The 25,567-nt window shown below is 39.4% G+C and overlaps 7 protein-coding genes across 7 annotated transcripts; 1 reads left to right on the top strand and 6 right to left on the bottom strand.

Moving 5' to 3' along the window:
* Positions 1-2,281: 2,281 nt before the first annotated feature.
* On the bottom strand, positions 2,282-6,375 carry GCK72_024904 (uncharacterized protein; the record flags this gene model as incomplete). Its single annotated transcript, XM_053736107.1, has 4 exons — positions 2,282-2,868; positions 3,289-3,438; positions 4,604-4,757; positions 6,298-6,375. 4 exons carry the CDS (start codon positions 6,373-6,375, stop codon positions 2,282-2,284), a joined length of 969 nt encoding a protein of 322 aa, XP_053579673.1.
* Positions 6,376-7,386: 1,011 nt separating this feature from the next.
* Positions 7,387-9,150, top strand: GCK72_024905 (uncharacterized protein; the record flags this gene model as incomplete). Its single annotated transcript, XM_053736108.1, has 5 exons — positions 7,387-7,488; positions 8,436-8,552; positions 8,601-8,748; positions 8,806-8,892; positions 9,068-9,150. 5 exons carry the CDS (start codon positions 7,387-7,389, stop codon positions 9,148-9,150), a joined length of 537 nt encoding a protein of 178 aa, XP_053579674.1.
* Positions 9,151-9,398: 248 nt separating this feature from the next.
* GCK72_024906 (uncharacterized protein) lies at positions 9,399-10,729 on the bottom strand (the record flags this gene model as incomplete). The annotated part of the gene is made up of 7 exons (XM_053736109.1): positions 9,399-9,547; positions 9,633-9,812; positions 9,874-10,015; positions 10,068-10,156; positions 10,214-10,361; positions 10,430-10,495; positions 10,541-10,729. 7 exons carry the CDS (start codon positions 10,727-10,729, stop codon positions 9,399-9,401), a joined length of 963 nt encoding a protein of 320 aa, XP_053579675.1.
* A 1,276-nt stretch (positions 10,730-12,005) lies between these two features.
* GCK72_024907 (uncharacterized protein) lies at positions 12,006-15,485 on the bottom strand (the record flags this gene model as incomplete). Its single annotated transcript, XM_053736110.1, has 6 exons — positions 12,006-12,260; positions 12,562-12,747; positions 12,992-13,129; positions 13,173-13,434; positions 14,248-14,354; positions 15,345-15,485. 6 exons carry the CDS (start codon positions 15,483-15,485, stop codon positions 12,006-12,008), a joined length of 1,089 nt encoding a protein of 362 aa, XP_053579676.1.
* A 3,389-nt stretch (positions 15,486-18,874) lies between these two features.
* On the bottom strand, positions 18,875-19,609 carry GCK72_024908 (uncharacterized protein; the record flags this gene model as incomplete). Its single annotated transcript, XM_053736111.1, has 7 exons — positions 18,875-18,915; positions 18,965-19,018; positions 19,072-19,148; positions 19,196-19,230; positions 19,275-19,363; positions 19,411-19,456; positions 19,502-19,609. 7 exons carry the CDS (start codon positions 19,607-19,609, stop codon positions 18,875-18,877), a joined length of 450 nt encoding a protein of 149 aa, XP_053579677.1.
* A 756-nt stretch (positions 19,610-20,365) lies between these two features.
* GCK72_024909 (uncharacterized protein) lies at positions 20,366-20,816 on the bottom strand (the record flags this gene model as incomplete). Its single annotated transcript, XM_053736112.1, has 5 exons — positions 20,366-20,444; positions 20,488-20,556; positions 20,608-20,667; positions 20,719-20,764; positions 20,813-20,816. 5 exons carry the CDS (start codon positions 20,814-20,816, stop codon positions 20,366-20,368), a joined length of 258 nt encoding a protein of 85 aa, XP_053579678.1.
* Positions 20,817-21,218: 402 nt separating this feature from the next.
* On the bottom strand, positions 21,219-21,769 carry GCK72_024910 (uncharacterized protein; the record flags this gene model as incomplete). Its single annotated transcript, XM_053736113.1, has 5 exons — positions 21,219-21,247; positions 21,298-21,350; positions 21,398-21,468; positions 21,662-21,713; positions 21,762-21,769. 5 exons carry the CDS (start codon positions 21,767-21,769, stop codon positions 21,219-21,221), a joined length of 213 nt encoding a protein of 70 aa, XP_053579679.1.
* Positions 21,770-25,567: the final 3,798 nt, after the last annotated feature.

Raw genomic sequence — 25,567 nt, forward strand, 5'->3', positions numbered from 1 at the left:
ATAATCAATTACTCCTCCGACCATGTTAACATTTTGAGAAAACTATCATAAATCATTCCCAATTGTTATTTTCGAATTTCCCTATGCTCTAGAATATTCCTCGCCTCCGAACAACCGTGCCGCACTTTGCCTTCTTTTCTGTGCCAAAGTCCGCAAACACCGCCACGCGCAAACCCACTGTGCCCTCGCAGACATTTCGACACATACATATGCCCAAAAATTTTTAGGGCATCTAGAACATTCAGTGTTCTTCGTGGCGAGAACCTCTTGCAGTTTGTCATCGCTGCCTAATCGGTTTTTGGTCGTTTTTGGCGCCGATCAATTCTCGCAGTTCTTTTTCAAATTGTTTTGTGATTTTTATTTTCTTTTCTATCATCGTCGAGAAAAAAAATCAACGGTTTCGTCGTCAACGTCGCCGCCGCCGATAGATTTAGGAGAAAAGAAAAAAGAAAAGAAAAACCAATTCGCCCACAAAAAATTGCGTGTTCTCCTCCCATTTTGTTTTCTCCTTTAGTACACTTTCAGTCGTTATTCCTTTTTTTCTCCTGGCGTTTGCTGCCGAAAAATGCCGCCATTCGCCTCGAGGCCCCTTTTTCACCTGCTTGCACTAGTGTCTTGCGCGTCGCTGTTGAGGACGTGAAGTGCAATGTGTGTATATTCACCACCAATACATCCAGAATGCAACGCACAATTACACTAATGCATATTGATCTCATCCCCCTTACCTTATGCCCCTACCGTTAACTTCGCCCCGACATCTGCAGGAAAATCCGATTAGCGGATTTCCTACAAAACATGTAGACGTCCATATTTTCCCGTTGGGAACGCTTTCCCTATTTTATAACCGTTCATCGAATTTCTTCGTTTTTTCTTGATACTCATTCTATTATCAATATGTTTTCAGCTAGGGTAACAATGTCGGATCGACCACCAGGTGAAGAGCAGGTGGGTTTCGCATATTATTGGCTATGGATGATCAAGGATAAATCACAACCAGACTCGTATCGTCTTGTCCGGTCAACTCCAGGATTGCCCGATATGGGATATATGGTCGAAGATGTTGAGAGTAAGAGTTCTTTTGTTAAGAAACCTCACACAAATTTTAAATGTTGCAGAAACCGTAAAATCGTTGATGAGGGCACGAATAGATCAGCTGAAGGATCTTGTGGACGGATGGGAGCGAATGGAGTCTGGTGTCAATAGAGAGGTTGCGAACAGACTTCTCAACGAGATCTGCTCTGGCAGCAGAACTTTGACTGACTTCGAGCATCGCAACTTCTCGAAGAAGTCGAACGAGTAAGAATTGAGATTTCTGGTAGGCAAAACTGACGAGCATCGGAAAACTAGCTCTAGAGAAATGGGAAAATTTTTGGAATAGCTTTTTAATGTAAAAAATTGTGACGCATCGATACTAAGCTAATTAATCGATTAAATCCATATCTTCATTTCAGCGTGAACATGGACAAACCACGTGAGCAGTTCCCAGACGTTCTGAGTGGCAACCCGATGATGACCGGAGTTCCGGTTAGCGAATACTCTTATGGGAAGGGATTGCCAACAACTGGAATTATCTACTCACCACAATCAGAAGAGTTCTACACGCCAGAGGCCACCACGTATTTTTACGATATGATGTTCGGAGACGCCAATATTTTCTATGACATCATAAAAGAAAACTCCAGGTCAGCTTGGTTGCTCATTACTAAAAATTCTGAATATGTGTGTTTTCCAGAACTCCCAGTATGCCGGCGAAAGTTCATCCGATGCCATATCATCCCCAGATGAATCTTCCAGGGAAGACAGGCAACTTCCAGAACTTTCCACAGGTGCAAGAGATGATCGCCGCACCGGTTTTCATTCCGCAGCAAGCGATGAATTTTGTGCCAGCTCCACCACCACAGATGCCTCCACAAATGGCGTACCCGTTCCAATACGCCCAGTTTGTTCCAGTGATGCCAATGGTGCCGGCAATGCCAGAAAATGGTTATGTTGCTCAAGGCTTCCAGCAAGGATTTGACCCAAACATGCAGCCACCGCAACAACAACAGCAGCAGCCACAACAGCCACCACAGCAGTACCAGCCGCAACGTCAGCCTCAGCAACAGCAGTATCAGCCACAACAGCATCCGAATCAGTTTCAGCCACGTGCCTACAACCACCGAAACAACAACCAACGTAACCAGAGGCCAAGAAACAACGGATACCAAAATGAGCAGTATGGAAGAGTCCAAAATGGATATGGAAACAATGGGGCGTCCTCCTCATCGTCATCTGCAGCAGCTCATAAGGCGCAATCAGCATCGAGCTCGGAGGAAGCAAAGCCACCAATCCCACCACCAAATGTGACATTGGAAGAAGTTTTCCCGAAGTTGAATGGTACCGATACAACGGCTTCTTTGGAAGTGGAGGTGCCAGCTACTGAAGCAGTTTCAACGACTGAAACTGCAAGCGCCGTGCTCTCAACACCAAGAAAGTTCAGTGATGTTGTCAGCCATACTGCTTCTTCTCCAGCGGCTACCGCAAATGTTCCATCGACTCCAACAGTCAAGGAGGATCCTGTTCCGCCTGTTGTAGTAGAACCTGTTGCTGAATCTGTTGTCGAAAACGCTGCCGTCCCGGTTGCCGATACTGCTCCTATTGCTCCAACTGCTCCAGCTGCCACTGATGTTAAGGAATTGTTGCCAGCAGAAAAAGAGGCAGCTCCAGGTGCAGTCTTCGAGAAGGCTGAATCGACAACTGCCTCTTCTGACCCTGCTCGCTCAACATCGGACTCTCCACCGACTACCGAAAGCTCACAGCCAGCAACATTGGAATCTGAGCGTACATCTGAGGAGAGATCTGAGGAGAGCGCTGCACTTCCAGCAACAGCTGAACTCGTCGTTGACACCACTGAGCACCATGCTCCACCTGTTGCCCCGCCAACACCTCATCGCACTATTGCTGAAGTGGTTCAACAAAGCATTTCGTCAACTCCATCGCCAACTGGAGCACGTGTCAATGGTACCAGTTCCAATCACCAATCTCCAGCTGTGAAACCAAACAAAGCTGCTGCTGCATCACCGGCTACAAATGGTCAACGTTCTACTCAGAACAGTCAGTCTCGCAACAGAAATAGAACGGATAATCGTAAGAAGTCAATGGAGTCTCAACACAGACCATCGATTTCCTATGCTCAAATGCTTTATCCAAAGAAAGATGAGAAGAAGGCCCCTACGGCTTCATCATCTCCTGCATCCCAGTCTCAGACTACCACCAAGCCGCATTCCGCCGCCAAATCCTCATCCGCACCTAACTCAGCTTCTACTCCAACTGACTGGCATACTGTCAAACTCAAAAAAGCTGCGGAATCAGCTGTCGTATCTCCTGCTCTCACGGATTGCTCTCCTCCACGCTCGACAACTCCAAAAAAGCAACCAAAAGCTCCGGAGCCAGTAGAATCTGAAGAAGATGATGTTGCTTTGGAAGATCCGGAAGCCGAGAAGAAGCGTCAAAAACGACGCCGTCAAAGACAAAAGTTGAAGGAAGATAACCGCCAGAAGAAGCAGCAGGAAAAAGAATTGGCTCGTCAGGAGTCTCTTGCTAGAGTAGAGTTAATGAATGGCAAAAGCAATGGAGATATCAAGGAAAACGGGGATACCAATGGAACAGGTAAAACTTGGTTGACAGGAATTTGTTTATTTAAATATATTTTTTCAGTTCCAGTTGTCGCACCACCTCCAGCATTTGACCGAAACAATCTTGCTGCTCGTCGAAAGAAGCGATTGGAATTGCAGAAGAAATCTGAAATGGCCAGTTCAGCTGGCTCATCAAACAACGGCAACACCGAATCGTTAGCATCCCAACTCCCAAACCTCCCAATGATCCCTACTGGAATGGGTTCTAACCCAATGGGTGCTTCTATTGCTGGAGGACAAACCGCAATGTCGGCTTACGGAATTTCAAACTTGCCACACCAGTTCCGTGGCCGTAATAGTCCATTCGCTGTGGACAGAGACGGCATTCAGACTCTTCCACTGTTCCTCCCTCCACAAGAAGGACTTCGAACCAATAAACCAAGCGGTGGACCAGTTACCTACATGTTGGAGCCAGGAACCGAAGCGAACCCGATGTTTATTCCTGTCTTGGCAAGACAGTTGGACCCACAAGCTCCGCCACCGGCAAGAACTGAAATGGACGAAAATGCCCTGATGATTGAACAGCTTCTCATTTTTGACGCAAAAGAAGAGATTCAACATGTAAGTTCAATTTAAAATCCTGATTACGTAATATTCTATTCTTTCAGCTTGATGTTCCTGAAGCGGAACGAGCGATAATCTTGATAGGTTTGGAAGAAGTCAAAAAGATGTACGTGCGTGTTGAGAAAGCCGGACAACTCATCTCCTACAGAACCGGAAGCTCAAAGATATCCGATGAAACCGAAGCGAAGATTCTCAATATGATGATAAAGCTGCTCAACAATCGTGTGGATTTGAGTGAGGCAGATGAGTTGCTTGTCAATCAGATTGGGAATAAAGTTGCCCACTGCTCTCAAAGTTTCAATTATACTAGTATGTCACTCCGACTAGCGTATAAATTCCAATATATCATATTCAGATTACCTTACTGCTCTCGTTGACTTCTCCCAGGAACGTGCCGACAGTCTGCCTGATGGATCCCTTCGAAACAACTACGAGCAAAGTGTCGTTCTCACCAGAGTCTTCCTTCGAAGAACTCGAACTGTCTATGAAACAATCTCCAAGCACTTCGACTTCTCGAAGCTGGAGGATCCCGACAAATAATTTCTCTTTTGTATTCCCACTACTTGTAATAGATCATAATCAAATTTATTACTCTTTCCTCCGCCTCCTCCCACCAAAAAAATAGTAAAACTAGAAAATCCAAAAAAATCATTCCCCCTTCCCCACCCCTGTTACCATTTTCACATATTTGTCAACCATTTCATTTCACATCCCCCACAATTGTTTTATATGCATCGAGTTTAGAATAGTATTGTCACGTCGTAAGGTTAGTGACACTGTTAATAGATCTGATCGTTCTAGCTCTTATTCTAGCCCGTTGTGATGTTCTTCACTTGACTATCCATTGCATTTTACTAGATTATCTTCTGAAAAACTGCTCATGCGTCGTTGACTTTAAACTCGTGTAGTACAATCCCCGTTCAAACCTTTTCTGTCCTGTTACAATCTTAATATCCCAGTTTTGTCCTCATTCTTTCCCCCCATAAGTTGCCTTCATCTTTCTCATCACAAATTCATGCGGTCTATTTTCCAATGGAATCTCTTAAAGAACTCTATCAAACTTGATCCCGTGCTGACTGTATCTTGCTGAACTTCTTTTTAATTTGATTCTCTATTGTCTACTGACTGGATATATTTGAAATTAGGGCTTTATTACAGTGGTCGGTAATGAACTCCAAATTTTACATATATCTTATTAATAATTGAAAAAATCACTCGGGAGCCCCAAATTTCTCTTATTGCTTGTAACTTCCAGACTTTGAAAAATCTAGAATTCGTTTACTGTAGTTTCTGCTGTGGCCTGTAGAAATCGCTTCTAATGTTTTAATGATCTTCACTGTCTTTTTGCGCTAATAAAGTTACACAAAATATAATTGATCTCTTTTTTTTGCAGACACAATTGGTTGAACTGGCTAAGGAAAGTGAAACTGATCAATGTAGGCAACGCTGATAAGTTGATAGATCACTAATTCCGTTTTTCCTTGACAGAATTAGCAGAACGATATTTCATAGTTCATCTTCCGGGTACACGTGGCCATTGCGGACGAGGCACGACATTTGACGCACAAAAAGACAACGAGGCGTTTCTGTGTCTATTGAAATATGCAAAGCTTCAAATGAAAGATGAAAGCTAATGAAGTGTGGCCGAATGGTCTAGTGGTATGATTCTCGCTTTGGGTGCGAGAGGTCCCGGGTTCAATCCCCGGTTCGGCCCATTCCTTTTTGTTTAGTTTTTGAGAAAAATATTCACCAATATCAGGAGTATTGTAAAACAGAAACGACGCGAAAACATATTTTTTCAGAAAACCAGAAAGGTTCTGAGTTTCCTCGCAATCTCGTCGTGAACAGATCGAAAACACACTGAATATGAGTTTTGAAAGCCGTAACATAAAGAGAAAAAAACTTTGTAATGATTGACTCGAGAAACTCTTTTAAATTTGTGTTAAAAAAAACACTTTGGGAATGAACAGATTTATTCAAGAATCGACGATATCAGTCAGTAGTCGACGCACATGTCCTTGAGGCAGATGCTCTTGCAGTCGATGCAGCCGATTTGTACCTTAGCAGAGCCCATGGTGGCGATGGTCAAGACGACGAATACACAGACGAAGAAGGTGATAGCAGAAAAGAATTTCATGTTGGTTTCACTTTGTGATTTTTCTGGATTTCAGGCCGGCTTATATAGGCTGAAATCATGGGGGATGTGGGGGCATTTTATGGGAATATGCAAATTCATGGTTCTTTTCTGGAATCTTCGCATGACTCACAACATGAAACTTTCTGAAAATCATGTGAAAAGCGTCTTGAAACACAAAAGGTCTAACGGTTTAGTGATGAACTGAAATGCAAAGAAAATTCTGAATAAAAATTATAGAACAAGGGTTTTTCAGGGAATTATGTACAGTACTGGGCAAAATGATACTGACTTTGGCTGTTTTCAGTTGAAATCGTCTAGTTTTGAGAGTGTGTCATAGTAATTCTGATTGTCACGCCCAAGAGGTTTTTAATCAAACATCTAGATTAAGAGTAGATCTCTATTTTTGTAGTAGACGACTTTTTTGTACGGACATCCCCTAAAACGTTTTAGTCTTCTCGAGACGACAGCTCATAAATTGCGGTATTTCACAGAAATCGGTCGATTTGTGGAAGAAATTGCTTTATCGATACGTAATTTGCTGGCAATCTTAAACAAATTGAAGCTTCCGGTCCACCACGAATTCCTTTGAGTTGTTGTTTCTTCCTAAAATTGAGCACAAAGAATCAAATAAAATACGTTTAATACCCCTTTCTTCTTTGTTGGTGTAGGTTGTTTGATACCTCCATTCACAAACTTTCCTTTATTTTAGTTTGGTGATTTTTCAACTATTGAAACAAAGGAAGGGCCATGATTAACTGTCCGTGTAGTCCGTGCACCTCCGCTTCCTCCTTCCCCCCTCTTCTCCGTTGAGCAGTCACGGGAAAGAGCCAGTGAAGACAGAGATTCTTCTTGGTTAACTAGCCACGCCCCACTCTCAGCTAGCAGCCATTCTGAATCATCTTTTTTCTAACAATTAACGTGTTCTCCTACTTTCCTTGAATGTTCTAGATTATAGTTTTCATATGTGTCAAGATCAAATAATAAAAAACTCTCAATATTTCTTTTTGGCAGATGGTGGCCCGTAGAAAAGGAGAACGTGTGGTTCGCAAAAACGAAGTGGAAAATGTGCAGCAAAGAGCATGTGCCAACCGGCGTGAACGTCAACGTACAAAGGTAAGTGACACTTTGAGATTCATTCCTATAATTTTCGTGTCCTCTATTTCTTTCCGCTGTTTTATTCGAGCCATCTGGATTTTTTCTACACCCCTGCCAAATATTTTCATGAAGGGAATAGAAATCAGAAATCTAACTTTCAACTGGCCCATATTTTTTTGGAAGTTTACATTTTTGAATTGACGCATAGTAAGTAGGATTTTCCAGTGTCTGGGATGGTTTCTCCCGGTTCAAAAACCCTGTCAAAAACTATCCCAACAATAAATCTTATACCAATTAGAAAATGAGTCGCCTCTGTTCATCTCCAATATCATCATTCTCGAGCTTCCGTTCCCAAGCCATATAGCTCACACTTTCCCGTCACCACAATAACTTGTTTCTCACATTCTACCACGCCGCCAAGCTCGAAGACACACTTTATTGTTCTTCCGCGCAATGTTTATGGCTCATCATCTGGCAAGCGTCAGCCACGTTCCAAAACTCCTAACGTCGTCGTCCTCGTTTATCGCTAACATTAAACCACTGCTTGTCCTCTTTCTCTTCCTTTCTTTTGAAAGGGATACGGTAGACGGAAAAAAATGTCGGAAAGAGTGAGAAGCAAGAGTAATAAAGTGAAAGGTCCCTCCAGAATCCTGGTAACATCTGGAGACAATTTGAAAATATTATCTGGATAGGAGAGACGGATGACGGAAAACTTATTTTTCTTCAATTCTCCGCCGACGTTTCTGAAGGAAGACGCTAGCTAAACAAAACGTTTTGACTTGGAGAAGACATGATCTATAGATCTATAGTGAGGGGGTCCTAGAGAATTTCATAATCATCTGTAAGCACATGTACTGTATTATTGTTCATCACATCTTCTACATAAACATTCAAGACACTCTATATCCGAATTGTTTATGCGCGAAAAACCACTATCCGGCTAATGAGATCTGATTTGTTTACAGGAACTAAATGACGCCTTCACACTTTTGCGTAAACTGATCCCATCGATGCCATCGGACAAGATGAGCAAAATCCACACACTGCGCATTGCAACAGATTACATTTCTTTTCTGGATGAGGTAAAAAGACAGTTTATGTGAGGTCAACTTGTAATCCTATACTTTTAGATGCAGAAAACCGGTTGCAAGTTGTACGGTCATTCGATTTTTGATGAGAAGAGGGGATATAATCTGCAGACGGCTTTCAATATGTGGCGAGGCAACAACGGGTACACACCAATAAGCGGACCACCTCAACTGCCTCCAATACAGTCTGGTAGGCACTCCTAGCTACTCGATCCAAAAATTTTCGCTATGTCTTCTATAATTTTAGCTCATATTCCACCACCACCTCCGCCACCCAACATGCCTCCACATTGTATCATGCCACAACCTTGGTACCTACCGTGCCCCGGTAAACGTTAGTTTTTTGTCAAACGTTTACAAATTGATGATCATTGTAACAAACTGTATTAATCTGCAAGCATAACCCATAATCTCTACTAAACTATGATTCTATAATCCGTGGGATCGGAAGTACAAAATTATACAGTTGAGAACGTCACCTACTCATAGAAACAAAAATTTATTTTCAGAAGAATACCACGATCTCACCAATAGCTCGATTCAAAATATCAACCCAAATCCAAATCAGCTCACTCCGATCCATTGGCAATAGACTTCGAGGGCATTGTCTTCTCAAAGAATTGTAATTTATTCCAAACTGCCCCTACTTGAAATTTCAAAACTCCTTGATTCACCGTGCCTTACCTTCTGTAATCTCAATATCCATACGAACGCTCATATATGAATATCATTTATTAAAATGTATCGAAATCTAGCAAAACTCATCACACACGCATATTTTTTTGTAATCATGAAAGTTCTACATATAATACAAACACAAAAATCGAAAAATTTCAATTATCATTTGACCACCAATCCGTGCAAGGACGATCCAATTTCGACTTGACACTCACACGCCGTTGTGGTGTCAATTGACTCCTTCACCCATTCCTCACCCTTTTTTCTCATCACATTGATCGTCCTCATTATTGGCTTGCATTCCCCGAATCCTGAAAAAAAAACCGGTGGAGTGATTGATGGAAACGTGTGGGAGGAGAGAGAGAGCGCTGAGCCGAAATGTCGAAAAACGAATACCTGAGAGGCATCCATCGTCGTTGTGGTCGCAATTGACCTCATTCAAATAGTTTGGATAGTAGTCGGAGGGAAGCTTCCGCCACTGCCAACACAAATTGCACAATCCACACCATTCAGAGTTGGTTTCAAGCGCTTCCCCACGGCGGTATTGGCATCCAAGGCTGGTGACGACTCCTAGCACTGAAAAATTTGGAAAATTTAGTTTGTGAGCAGTAACCGGTGGAGGTTGTGAAAAGTTTACCTGGCGGTTTATTTTTAGGTCCATTCTGATCAGAATTCGATGAGTCAATGGTTTCGTTGTCGTCTACGGTGTTATCATCTACTCCATTATCGTTCATTGGATCAGGTGTAGTATTCATGATTACGAAACGTTTGGCAAGGCGCTGGAAGATTGAAAAATTTAACTTCAACTCTTTTTAATTCTAATTAACTAACCTTCTTGACTTTGTGTCGGTTGACTTTTGAGAACTGTTCAGCGAATCTTCTCTTCCTTGTTTGTTGGTCACATGACCCTTGTGTTGTACCTGAAACATTTAAAATCATACCATACAAACCATATTTTCCTGTCTGTGTAGACTTACCCAATTTCAATGCCAATTCGTTTCTCTGAGCTGTCAGTGTTGCATTATCAGCGGCCCCAATATTAGGATTTGCCAGGAACCCATTTAGAAGTGACATTTTACAACTCATACACGCATAAGTAGGGCATTCTCCGTTTAATGATGAGTCCTGAATACAAATTGGTGATTAGTATTTGAAAGAACATGTTTTTTGAAAGAGAAAAGAAAACAACTGACTAGAGGGGTGCCGGCACCAAACGCTGCAATGGAGACCTTTGTTGTCATAACAGATGGACCAACAGCCTATAACCATTTTATGTATTCAGAATTGGGCACCAATCGACTTACCGCTGAACTCATAGGCGTCAAGCCATCTGGTGGTGGTGGTTCATTATGATCTCCAGCCATGGATTCCGTACTTTCTCCTCCTGCAGCACCACCACTGTATCCACCCATTGGTTTAAAAAGTGTTGCTTGATCGGGACTAGCCAAATTCGGAAAAGTGAACATAGCCTCGTCAAGGGACTCAGCCATCATCGAACTGTCGTAGGAGATACATGGTTGGTTGGAATTAGGGTTTCTTTGGTTACAACACTGGAATGTAAGAGTATTTCGTAACTTTTTTGGTTGCTAAACTGAAGATAAAACCGTAGTTTCTTTAGGGACACACCAATGTCAACAAAATTGCAAGTGCAAGACAAAGAGTTGGATTCCAATTGTTAAAACCTCAAACTATGTATATTTAATTGATAAGGTGATTTTCTGAACGCACCATTGGAAAAGTTAGTCAATTGGAGAGATTGAAGTTTATCAAAAAAGATAAGTGGCATTAAGTTCAAAAGTTCTCACTCTAAACCTTTGTTTGTCTGATTCTCGCTGCTTTCGGTACTTGGGTAGTAGGTTAAACAACAAATGTGTAGTTTGAAGAAAATTTCACGCTTGTTTCAACATTCGTTAGCTACAGTATGAAAATTTTCAATAATTGATAATGGATTGACCATCAAAATCATCCAACCACCGAAAACTAGGAATTTTCAGTTAACTGAAGTTCATCGACCACATGACTCACCTTTGTCACAATTGCCGAGTATTGACAATTAAATAACAGACAAATATAGAAAATTACAGCTAACCACCAATTACTCATGGCTTCAGAATACACTTTAGTAGAAGTGCAACAGGTCGAATTGTTCTGTTAGGTTATCCAAAACCTGAACAGTGAAAAGAAAAGAAAACAGAGATTTGACAACCTGAGTCTACTCTCTATCCAAACTGCCGAACCGACGATTCTTCTCGCCACCTCTTTGTTTGATTTCTACTCTTTTTCGTCCTGCCTTGTTTATCTGCCAGTCTCTTACCCATTTTTCTCTAACTCTTTTAACCTTCCAGATATTGAAGAACTCTTTTTACCGGAGAAAATATTTGATTTACATTTCAAAAGATGTCTTAAATCTATTGTGTTGATCGTTTTTTGTGAGTTCGGTAATGTTTCGAAACTTTATTCAGATACAAAAAGATGTGAAGAACATGAATCATGAAGTCTTGGGAAAAAAATAAAATCGGGAAAATTGAGAATGACAAGATCAAGGAAACCCACAGGGCGTAATATCGAAAATTCAGAGACGGTGGATGAAAGGATGAAAAAAAAGTTGAAATTGTTGTTGGATGAGAAGAAACGGGAAAATTTGGTGAAAAGTAATTTGTACGGATTGCTAAAATTATTTAAACGTTTTTCAAATCCCAATACAAATAATTAGACAAATTTTAAAGACAAATCAATCACAATAAACTTCCAATTTTTTTTTCAAAAACTTTAGATCAAAACTTCAGTTGGTGGAAGACACAGTTTCACTCTTGGTGGTGTTCGGTTGTTTGTAACTTGAGCAGGTGCCCGTCGGAATAGAGCATTGCGTACATAATGACGAAGAGTACGTCGGAAGTTAGAACCAAAAGTGTAGTAGATCAAAAAGTTGCAGGACGAGTTGACGACCACCATCAGATTGGACAAGTCAATTAGATAGCTGTTGATTATGCCGAAGAGCAGTTCCAAGAAGTTGACAGTCAGTGGCTGAAAAAGTTCGGTTCACACATCATACAAATGTTTGATCTATTATGAACATTGTTTGCTGGTGTAAAAACTGATTCCTATTGCAAACTAAATTCTACTCAATTCAATTCAATTCAATTCACGTTGAATTTTTTAACGCGTATGTTTTACACGGTGACAGTAAACAAAGAGTACAGAACAGTGAGAAAAATCACGGGAAGATCATGTTTGTAAACGAAAGTTTACAAATTACAGTAGCTGGTCGTAGTATTCAATATATTTTTTAGGGGTTACATATATTCTAAAAATTCAATAAACTTACCAAAACATTGCACGAAATAAAGAGACACACCACCAAAACCAACGTGATGATATCAGATTCACTATTCGGTGACGAGGACCGTTTCATGCTAATCACAATCGCAGTGTTGATTATAATGAGTAAGAACACTGGACCAACAGCCATCACAATAGTGTACATGTAGACGTAGTAGATACGCACGTAATCCTGCAAGAGCATTAGATCATTCGGTTACGGGAACAGAGCAAAAAAGTGGGAAAAGGGAGATGTCTGTTTTCGCTTTTCTGTGTGAGCTCTCCTAATTTGAAATTTCATTTTGGGTGGTAGTGGGGGTAGTGGATTATTTTGGACACCCATCTAACTAGAATTTGAGGGTTACATGAAATGAAAATGGAGAAACCACTCTTCAGTTCTAAGGAATCTGAGTTAGTTCTTGATTTCAAAATCTCACCTCATTTGCTCGAAGAGCCGTGGGACACACATCCTTGGAAGCCGTGTTGTACATTGTACTCCAGCAGTCAATGACGAAAATCTCATACATGTGTGGCGAGTTGTAAAACGTTCCCAGTAGGAAGATTTTCACTATTATCTGAATCAAAATACTCAATGATGTCCTGTATACACTGACTCACCAATATTGACGTGTTAACCGAGCAGAATTTGCTTTTAAACTTCTCACTGGCGGCTACTAGAACCAAACAGTCAAATGCAGATGCCACTGTGATGAATACAGACATTGTCTGAGCAGTGAGACCCAGTGGGAACATCACAGGTGACAAAACGGCAAAGTAATACGTTGCCCATTCTGACCGTTTCCTCATATTCTCCAGGAAAAAGAGGAAGAAGGCTGTCAGAATGATTACGATGTCTGAACAGGCCAAGGCGAACAGGTAACTGAAAAAAGAGATAACTTCTTATTATTTTACTAAAATATGTTCTTGGTTCTAAGTTAGACTTCTAACCCCTATTTCTAGTTTTACTACCACTGAACAAAGATCTCCGGAATTGTTTTCTTCTGGGATCTTATCTGAAACCCCGCATACTCGTCATCGTCTTCCCTTCCAGACAAAAACATTTTCAACACTTTGACCTGTGTAAATATTTGTTCATATAGAATTGTATCTTCCCTTGTTTCCAAAAAACCTTGCTACAAAAAATCGGTCCATGTTGAAAAAAGATCTAATGTCTCCTTTTCCACATGTTTCCTGCCTTCCCACAAAAGAACAAAAATCATAGAGAGAGCCGGTGTATGTGTGTGTGTGTGATTGTCCTCTTTCTGGTGCTTCTTTGTTAGTTGCTCCATGCTCAACAAACATTTGATACGTGACACCACATTTTGGGATGTCTCTCTCTTTCTTTCAACGCACCCCGGGCTATTTGAAATGGAAAGTAAGACATTGAAGAGAGAAAACCGATGGAAAGAAGAAACTTGAAACAAGGAACCACCAAAAGACTTAATTTCCGTTCTGTTCAGTTTTCTGTCAAGGAGCATTCCAGGAAAAAAGTACATCAAAGTTCTGGTGTTTATCGAACTGAATTTAAACTTTTTTGTTGGATTATTTCCACTAGTTAATTAGAAATTAGAAATCATCCCTGAGTCACATCTGTCAGATTTTGAAAGAAGTCCCTCCCAACTTTCCAATTTTTCTTAATTTTCTCGAGTGCTTCGAATCCATTCCAATTTTTATTGTTTTATTTCAAACTTACACATTCAGACTAGAAATCATCTCTCTTCTCGAATAAGTAAAAGCCGAAAGAGCATTTCCAATCAACCCAAGACATCCGATAAAAGGGAGCATTAGTCCGATGACGACCTGCAAGAAAAAAACCGTCGACAGGGATTACTGGTACGATCTCATTTCCTAAAGGGTGCTCTCTCTAATCACTTTCACCTCTTCACCTCTTTTTTCCTGAACACTCTTCAAATTCTTTATTTTTTTGCTTGCCTGCTCCCCTGGGGCTGTGAAACGGACCAGAAAGAGGTTGGAAGAAGGCGTGCGCGTGTCAAGCGTCCTGCAGAGGAAAAAGCAAGCACCTCTTTCGTTTTTCGTCATTAGAGAATGAGTTGAACTAATCAGTCTTGGACGAAGTGTGCGGGGCTCCTTGAAAGAGAGCAACAACATGATGAGAAGACATGAGGGTTCATGTTGCCATTAACCCTCGGAGTGAATTATGAAATGGAGCACAAAAATGTGTGAAGACGTTAAAAAGAGACTTGTTCTAATTCGCGCAGCTCACTCAACTAGAAAATTCGTAATTTGCGCCTGGTAAGTGTTGCGAAAAAGAAAAAATGAAACAATGTGGCTAGATAAAAGTCTAGAAGATCCACAGAACTTAGTGAACATTATCACTGTCATGAAATATTTTTCATATATGTGTTTCTGTTTTTCTCAAAATTTCCCTTTTTTGGTAATACATTTTTCTTCAAAACGGACAACCAAAGCTCATTAGCTGAAGTGAGCTCTTCACGTTCCAGACGACTGAAACTGCGTCTGAAACTTCAATTTTTGCTCTGTGTTCCCCCACTCAACGTCGTCTGTTCAGTTTTAGCGCGGCGGGTTGGTTGAAAGACTTGCTAACCGAACTGAATTGTGAGCTGAATAACAATAAGGAAACCGACGAAAAAAAGAGCATCCGTGTTTTTCTGAGCCTATTCTTTTTTGATCGGCTACAGACCAAGAAGGTCATTTGGAGGTTGAATTTCAAGTTCTTAGAATTTCTCGGGTGGTCCGGTTTAAAGGACATGTCAAGATACCATGGAAATTTTCTAGATATCTAGTAGCCAACGTTTTCATTCGACTCACCAAATTAAACTGCTCATACTCTTTGGACACCTGTCGAGTCTCCGCAAAATCATAACAGAACCCGCAGACAGCCAATCCATAACATGTCCCATTTGATCGGCTCTCTCGCGTACATTCTAAGCTCATATTCAGACCCTCCATTATCTGTAATTTTTAACGATATAGATTAAGGCTGAAGAGGGGTCACACGACACGAAGGTAAGAAAATGAAGGATATAACTATACAATCCGTATATCCGATTCGAACAACAAATTTAAATCTTTGGAGACATAATTAAATTGTCTATATCTAGAAACGAGACAAGTTCGTTTAACAATAACATACGACAATTCCCAGGAGTGTAGATCATAAGTTTAGACAAATAGTTTGGAGTAAATAATACAAAAAGATGTATGATTGAATAAAACGGTTAAGATAGCTGGCTGAAACGAGGAACACAAAATTCAGATTCATAAATCAATACTGTTTTCGGAATAGTATGTGAAAATCGAAATAAGAATCAACAAAGCCAAAAACCGAAACAAAATTAAGACCTTCGCTGGATTTGTCCAAAATTAGAAAATGTATGGAGACGGGAGGGGTGGAGCTGGAGACAAGAAGGACTCAACAAAGAAAATGGAGAAAAGTGGGCGGAGACTTTTCCTCTAGAAGCTGTCCCGTTTCTGCTTTCTGTTTGAGGAGAAAAGGTCTTGAAAAAAGGTTTGGAGCTTCTTTTGCTACGTTTGATATTCATTTCAACCAAACAACTAAAATGGAAATAATTTTGAAAGATGCGGCGGTCTGGCACCAATCCAGGAAGCAAGGTGTCTATTTGGTGAATCACTTTATCCTTCAGGCGGTTTAGAGCGTTTGTCTCATTGTAATTATATTTTGTAAAAAAAAAACAAACAGAGACCCACAGAATGGACATCAATTCGGGGAATTATGGAAAAATCCACATGCAATATGAAACAAAATTAATCTAAATGTTAAAGTTATTGTGGACAGTGTGGTTAGGTAAGATACCAACTTCAGGCCTACTGTTTTCAAATTAGCGACGTGGAGCATTGTTTTGGTTTTGGTTTAGAACTTATTTTTCCGTTTCTATCAAAACAAGTTACATTTAGAACAAAAAAGTACATCCTTGGTATAGAAAATTAGAACATGATTTATTACAAAAACGTGATGGTAACAAGTTTTTCAATTCTAAGTTGGTTCTCTATAATTCAAGAAAAACTCAAATTAGATGCAAAAAAATCGGGTAAATCAAATTTAATATTGACGCAGAAGCTTGAAATTTGATACTATTAACTTTCAAAAACGTCAAGATTTGATTCAATAAATATATTATTCTGTTTTTTTTTAAACTTTTGGAAACCCCTGTCGTTCATAAGTGATTCTGACCAGCACACACGAAATATTTTTTTGTTTCAATCTGTAAAACAAATGTAAATGAACAAACGACACATACACTTTTCGGAAACTGAAACGAAACGCTTTAATTGTCGCTCTATGAAAGATGAGATGCTCTGGTGAGCACACTGAAATATCAAACTGACACTAAGAATGCTCCCGTAGGTCACAGAGTCTCGGAGAATTTATAAAGAAAAAAAAATGAATGTGTGGGCGGTGTTTCATGCGGCGTGAAGAGGTTCGAATATTTTGTTTTGTTACAATTTAGTCTCTTGATAGACTCCTATGAATAATATGGTAATTAAAAAATGAAGAAAAAAATGAAATGGATACTGTTGTCAATTACCGTTCAAACACCAAGCCTGCCCACAAAATCATCTCAACTATTATGGACTCAAGAAGACTATTACCAAAATTTAGGCTATTCGAATAAACAAAATTAGAAAACCCATGTAAATTCTGGTAGCTTCAACAGAAACACTTTACACTCTGAATACGATACCAAAGAGTTATAGCTATACGATGAAGAAAAAATTTAATGGAGACACATTAAAACGTTGAAATGAAAAAAGAATGCCGTAGTTCGAGTTCTGAGCCAAAGAACAGTGAAAGTTTAATTATCTATTTTCAATTATCTGCTTGCTGAATTTCTAGCACCCTCACTTGAAACAATTTTCCATTTATTTTTCAAGTTCATTGCATGACGCCACCAGTTTTTAGCCTGCGGCAAAAAGAACGGAGACTAAAAAAAGGAATGGATCTGAACTTGTATTCTTATCACGAATAACTTTTTCTCTGAAATCTGGGTTATTTTGAGTTATACTGAAAACGAGAATATTTCAGCTGTTAGTATTTTGATGTAATGATATCATTTGCAAAAAATATATTTCTTGGTACTAACATATTTTGCTTGGAAAATAAAACATCATTCTTATATATAAAAGACAATTGGGCGTTGTCTGTTTGTCTGAGGCGATGTCCGCAACGGTTTTGGAAAGAGAAGAGGAACTAAGCCAGCGGGCAAAACCGAACTGGCGTGATTTGGACACGACCGCCGCTTTAGACCACTCGGTCAAGTGGGCACATTTGAAAAAGGGTTGCAACGTAAATGAGAAGAGGCCAGCCGGCTTAACCGCCGAAGGCGGGGAAGACAGGCTGGTCACTAATAAAAAAGCTTGGGTTGTTATGTCTAGAACGTGTGTTTTGCAGTTAATGCAGATCACGAGCTAGTGACCTGATGATATGCTAGCTTATTCAATTCAAAGCTACTAATCATACTTTTGAAAATTCGAAATTCGGGTACTGCTACTGAAACGTAATCGGCGGTTGGTTGTAGAACGTTACACGGTCGGTGATTTTTACTTAGAATTCTAGAAATCGGGCAAATGACACACATATTCCAGCTGTCCGAGTTTTGGCGAACGTCTGAACAAAATCTTTCACTAAAACCAGTTTTTGTTCCACTCTTTAGTAAATTATCTATAAAAATCATATGTTATGGTTATAAGAACTGCGAGTCTTCAATATACAATAAATTGTGTACGCGGTTGATCCAATCCTGATGAAACTTTCTTATTAATCTCTTTCGCTCAAACTCTGGCGAATGAGTGTGGTGAAATTGGAAAACGCATATTTTTTGTGTATCACTCATTTTCCAAAACACTCACAACTAATGAACTTATTTGCTAAGTAACAAAAAAGCAAAAACAACTATTTTTTACAAATAGCAAACTCGCAAAAACAGTTTTTCTTTACTTTTTTTGCTACCTTGTAAATAGGTCCTTAAGAATCCTGCATTTCTTATCAACGGCCCATAATTTCCACTGTCCCATGAGTCCAAGAAAAGGTGTGTCTGTTATAAGAAATCCCTCGTATTGGAGGTATCCAAATATAATCAATCAGAAAACAGTAATCATGGTTGTCAAATGTTTATTTGAACCACGTCGTCCTTTTACAAAAAATTTCACATTACAAAAATCAAAAATATTAAAGCACTTGGAATAGAGAGCAAGATACAATTCTGGGACGATGAAAAAAAAAAATTATTTTTTGTGGAGCAGCAGTGCACAATTGAATGTGCTGGGATTCGGTGATTCATCTGATACAGCAAGTTTGATTCCTTTTTCCTCTCAGGCTATCACATTGCTATTCCATCTGCTGTCGGTATTTGAGTCTTCACTGAAATGTAGTGATTGATTTTATATAGTGTTATTCACTTGGAACTTACTTATTGAATTGAATGTTATCAGGTGTTGAATTGAGACCAATAGAAGAGAAGTGTCTGAAATCAGGAAAAAATTAATGGGATCTGTCTGTTTCTGATTTGAATCTTACTGTTTCTCCAGTTATTAATGAGACGACATGTGTCCCATACCGAAAAGGACAAGGTGTTCACCGATGTATTTCTGGTGCTACAAATTATCTTGGTTGTTGCGATCAACGTCTCCAAGCCAGGGACGGAGGAGGGCGACTTTGCATTGTTGTAGCTTTTTTCTGAAAAAATAGTTGTATGACATGTAATTCAATAAGCAGCTAACTTTTTGTTGTTTTTGGTCAATAATAGAACGTTTTCCGTCTTGTTGGACTCCCTTAGGAAAAACGAGCACATTGACAATTATCTCGATTACTGGAAAAAATTTCGTGAATTTCTACTCACTGATTCTTGAAACTCACTATTTTCGAGAGGAGAGTTCCCGGGAGCATTGGCCGGAATTTTTTTCTGAAATTAGAAATTTAGAACCTGCAAGTACATGCTTATTCTTACTTTTGGGTTTTTTGAATTAATTGTTATGAGTGCGCTCCACACTGGGCCACCTGAGAGTCGAGAATCCGATTCGATTTGATGATTACTTTCCAACATGTGGCGAATCATCCACGCGTCTATTCAAGACTCAGCAAGCTACCTACTAGGGAGTATATTTTTATTTTTTTTGTTTATGTTTTTGGTATTGAAGCATTTTTCATCGGAAGACATTCACTTCAGCCGAGAGGGGAGCAAAAGTAAAATTTGAAACAATGGTCGCGATCCATTGAATCCATTTTCCAGTCCATACTCCACAAACCGCTTTCTTGCAAAGTCTTCTCCGATTTCCTGCTCCAATTTCCATCAGGTTATTTCCCACTGGGCCACTTGAGAGTAAGACTTCAGAGCATTTCGATGATGTGAGTTCATGAAGATGCAGCCTATTCGAAACTCTTTGAGCTACCTGCTAGATTGATTTCCCGATGGTTTTTTTGGTTTTATGTTTTGATCCTTTTTTATCGATTGATCTTCCTCTGGGCCACTTGAGAGTAAGAAACCGAATCAAGTTGAAAGACACATCCCATCAAAAGTGGAATACGAAATCTCCAACTAGTTCTATTCAAGACTGCACAAGCTACCAACCTGGTTGATCTTCGATTTTTTTTAAAGTTTCGACGTCTCACTTCTTCGAAACCCTGCCGGGAGCATTAGCCGGATCTTTTTTTAGGATTCTGAAAACAAATGAGTGGAATGATGAAAGTTCTGAAAAATTAGTCCTACCTTTTTATTTTTTTTCGACCAACACACGTCTGCGTTGGGGTTTTGTAGTTATACTGTTTTCGACTGAAATAATAAGTTTGGAACTAAAACCTTTGAAATATTTAGTCACTTACCCCTTTTGAATTGGCAGGGAAGCGCCATGAATTGGGGGGTGAATTGTTGGAACTGGGGACTATGAAGACACCTGAATCCTAGAGTTATGTTTTTTCCTTGTTTCGCTTCCTTACCCAGTCAATATTAATTGAAAAAACACAATCAAAAGATTAAATGGAGGATTGCAGGGACCATGCTCAATTCTTAAATTATAATAAAAATTTATAAGGTCTACCGAATTTCGCAAATCTTACAATAATCGGTCCGAGCAAAGATATTTGATAATCTTTGGTGAGTAGTGGGCATATGGATACCTAAAATTAAATTAATTAAACCGCTATTATAAATTTCATGTTGAAACATACAAAGCAATCGTTTTTGCTTGAACAGTTTGTACTGTGGGCCAGAGATCTAAAACAAAACAATTAGTGAAAACCCTGAAGTAATTAATTCACTTACTCATCCATCACGGCAATACATTTGCAACGTATGGTTTTGATTATTTGAAAAACTAAAAAATGAGTGGCGGCGGGTGATCAAAATTCCAGCGAACGCTTCGAACTATCAAGCTCACTCATACTCCAAGGTCGTGATTCACGACTTTCATGGAGAACTCCAGAATAACTATTTGATACACTGAAAACCTCTGATTATTGACATTACTTCCCACTTGGTAACTTACATTCATAATTATAACAACCGTTGCTTGATGGATCAGGTCCAGCTTTTATGCGACATTTTGCAGATGACAGAGGGCGGCTATGACATTGACGGCCGGCAGCAGGTCACCCTAAAACATAGACTCTGGCGTATTTCTACTGTACTACATGAAACTTACGTTCTGACCCGCCACCTTTGTCTTGGATCATGTTAGATTCTTACTCAACATGTATTCTGAAAAAAAATTGGTTGATGATTGCCAGATTCTTTTTTTGTAAACGTACTTTTCCACAAGAGAACGGCACTCGCATCTTGGGTTTTTTGATTTTTTATTTTTCTGGCAAGAAGGAATATTGATTAGTAGTATGTAGGACATTGGCTCACTTTTTGATTTTCCGTTTTTGATTATATAAAGTTTGATTTTTTTCTCTTTTTTGTTGATTATATGAGATAATCTGAAAAAAAAACCAGTATATTGATGTCTATCCACAGACTTGTCCCCCCAGTTGCCTACTCAATTCTATTGAATTATATTATTTTGGTTTGTGTGGGTAGGTGGACGAGCTAGAGAATTAATTTTCAATATCATAAACAGTTTGAAAAATATGAAAGCGAAATCTGATACTTCAACATAAAAACCAAACTTACTTTTTTATCCGACAAGAAAGAGTAAACTTGGGTTTTGAGTATTTTATATTTTCTGAAACAACTTTATTTTTAATCAGACTTCTGGCCTCAAGCGACTCACTTTTCCATCAAGAAGACGTTTTCGAAAACTTGAGGTTTTTTGTTCGATTTTTTATTTTTCTGAAAGAAATTGCTATAATTGATAATACTTATTAGGGTGAGTTTCTTACTTTATGGGTTTTACGGGTTGAATGCCTTGTTTTGGGAGAGAAAAGAAGTGCAGTGAAAACACATGACAGATCATTTAGTCATGAAGGTCATTTTTATCTGGAAGATATAATTTTATGTTAATTAATCGAAAAAGTGTTAATCGTATCAGCTAAACAAGAACTTGACGCGTCGAATGACATCTATTATCGTATTCCCACACTCTACACAACATTTTCATCAAATTCTGAATTTTTTCCAAAAACAAAATAATTGTACTTTTGACACTATAGCTGTTGGCGCTGGTTACCATGAACTTGAATGCCTATATACCATCTAAGTGGCATCGATTTGAGTATGTGTATGTAAAATCATGAAAACGTCTACGCATTTAACTACTAGCATTAGATCGTTTTCCCGTTAAATAAGCCCAATTTGAAGTTGGCCTTTAGGCATACACTATAGAAAACGTTCATGCGAAAGAAGGCAGGATATCCTTTGACATTTTTCATTTTTCCATTTGAAAAAGACACCGAGAATTTGAGAGATCAAAAGCCCAAGAGTTCAGAATGAAAAGAAAACGGATCAAGGCATTTAGAATTCTGTGTCCTTTAGAAAAGCTTGTAGCGAATGACATTTATTCGGATAGAAAAGAGCGAAACATGATTTCCCCGTTCTTCAAATGGATAGTCCGTAACGCAATCTTAACTGAATATCCAGATGCGTCACTTGGCTACAATACTTGTTAATCAAAAGCAAAAAGGAAGCCTCTAGCGTTAATTTCCACTTCCGTCGGAGTTTCCGTCAGGCATGTTATTCCACCGCTGGATAGACAAATTTTATAGACTATATGAATAGCTTTTTCATGAGGTGAACCATTTTCTTATTTCACTCCGCATTCGCGATAAGTTTATAGAATCGAAGTCACCTTATTGCATCCCTATTGCAAAGTTATTATTCATTTCATCTTCGGTGGAGAGTGCTCCATAAGTCAGAATGTTAATTTTGTGAATGTCAGAAAAGCGTATGTCGAATGACATTAAAATGGATACAAAATGATGTTTTTCTTTGTTTGGAAGACGTCTTACAGCTACACGACTACAAAGAAGATTTGACGTGGCTGAATACTAGATCCAGATGCGTCAAAGATGAACATGATAAATGAACATAGACAAAACTTCGCTAGTTGCTATTTCAACTCTAGTTCAAGTCCCCGTTTTGCATGTTATCATATTGCTTCACAGTCGATCTTGATGGAAGGTATGAAAAGCAGTTTGATGAGGTCGTACATTCGTACATTTTATTGCTCCACTGCTCCTCGCAAAACGTTAGAAGAACTAGAGTCGCATCATCACCACTGTAGTCATCCAAAAATCATCTGCCGTGCATTTCAAAAGGTCCTACCCCAATCTCATCCCTTTTGAAAAGTTACTCTTTTCTCCATCTTCAATGAAGAATGCTCTCGCCAGAATTCGCTCGTGTCCGAGGGATTTGAAAATTCTGTGAATGTCAGAAAAGCGTATAACGAATAAAATTTATCCGGATACAAAATGATTTTTTCTTTGATTGGATGACGTCTAAAGCTAAATGGCTACAAATAAGACGTAATCTTGGTTGAATAGTATATGCAGATACGTCACATGACTACAAAATGATGACTGAACATACGAAGAATTCGCGGATACTTCAACTATCATTCCAGCTTCCGTATTGAATGTTATCATACCGTTTTACTGTCGATCTTGAAAAAAAGTATGACGAATTTCGTGATCAAGTGGACCATGTTCTCATTCACCTCATCGACAAGTCGTTCAAACCATTGGTCGAACCGTACAAGTAGTCCGGTCCTCACCCCATTAATATTCCAAAGTTGCTCTCCATCCCAACTTGAATGCTCTATCCCACTAAATACTAACCATTTCAAGGTCTGTGTCAGCGCTAAGTGGCACCCATTTATCTTTACTATGAATCTTGCAAAATCTTGCCGACGCACTTTTCTAACTGCCTCCGATTCATTTTTTGTAATGGTGCTAATTATAGTATACACTAATATATATAAGCTAGTATTGTGAATGGGAGAGATGAGATCAAAGAAGAAAGAGAAGAAAAGAGAAGTGACATTGAAATGAGGACTCGAGTAATGAAATATGAATTTGAATATTAGAGCCTCAAAATTCAAAAAACCAGTAATGTCATCCCAACCCAAAAATTGTATCCCACGGCAGACCCAGAGAAACAACGTGAATTGAGGTCGTGAGTCAAAGCTTTGCGTCTTTTGCCTAGTCTCTAAATGATCCCATTTGATGCGAACATATTCCCCCTTGCTTCTCCAGCAGCTTCACCTCCAGATGGTGTTCAACTTTAACGACCGCCCGACTCATTTTCAAATGTGAATGCGTATCCGACCTAATTCTCCACCTGTTCCCCATAAAGAAGGCTATAACTTGTGTCTCACTCACGGGTTTTTTTGTATCCTGCGAAGCTGCTGGAATGGACCAAATAGATTCGTAGAACACTTTTTTTATTTCTGAAATTTATTTTAGGGCTAATGAAATGATGTCATTTTTTAACTCACTTTTTGATTAATTAGTATTTTTGATTATATGAAGAAAACTCCTTGATACATTTCTTGGTTAGAACTCCGATGTAATTCTGGTTATATGAATTTCTGAAAAAGAGGAATGAGTTTGGCACTAACAAGTATGCTAGAATCTTACTTTTTGGATTTTTTGTTTTTTGTGGTCAAACGAGAACCCGGCCAGATGGAACAACCATTGGAACTCAATTCGACGCAGGTGGCAAAATTACTGAAAATTTATAAGTTATGGAAATTTCAAAGCGGGAGTGAGCAAAGCGAAAAAAAGAAAGAACGGAGTAATCAAGCTGAGACGGCGAGAGAAAATCGATGGGAGAGCCGGAGAGAGCGGCCAGCGGGCGTTTATGCAAAATGTGCGAGTGCCAGGGTGTATAAGGGGACATGGAGGAAAAAGAGGAGGAGGGTGGAAGAGAGAGAGATTGAAAAATGGAAATATGCTCCGCCTCTTTTGCCCGTATTCTTCTAGAGCCTTCTTTGAGAATATACGGAAATTGGATTCATTAGATATAGGAGGGATTAGAGAAAGGATTATGAGAGAGTGGGAAGTGAAAATCAGGAGGAAAAATTGAATAGTACTGTTGAGAAGCAAGAAGAAGCGTTTTGAAAAATAGTACATGGAGAAAAGGAAATTCTGGTAGAAATACTATGAAAAGAAAAACAAATTGTTTGACTCACCGCCGGTAGTATTCGTCTTCGGTTTAAAACATTTCGAAGAACAAGAAAATGCGAAAGGACCGAATGGCTCCCAGATCTGGTGCCCACTATAGTGTCGAAAGATACTCAACCCATTTAAGTCTGTGTCGGTTACATCGAAGCAGTCAATCTTTGTTGAGTGCTCAAAGATCACGGCTCACATTGGGCTCACATTCGAGTATCGACGGCGAAACGTGCTAATCCAATTCGGCCTTGAGCGGTTTTTGTGAGCGTCTGTCACTTAGAATGCGTTGTCAGGAGACGCTAGAGAAAGCAGAGAGCCTTTTCTGGAGCCGGCAGCCGGCGAAAACAAAGTTTGCCGTGTGTCAGGTGCCAGCCATACAAGTAAATATCAAGATATCAGATTAAAAGATTAAAAGACAAATGGGATTCAAACTAAGACACCTGGAGTAAACAAATTTTTGAATAAA

The sequence above is a fragment of the Caenorhabditis remanei genome, chromosome X (assembly GCF_010183535.1).
Source record: "Caenorhabditis remanei strain PX506 chromosome X, whole genome shotgun sequence".
Lineage (NCBI taxonomy): Eukaryota > Metazoa > Nematoda > Chromadorea > Rhabditida > Rhabditidae > Caenorhabditis > Caenorhabditis remanei.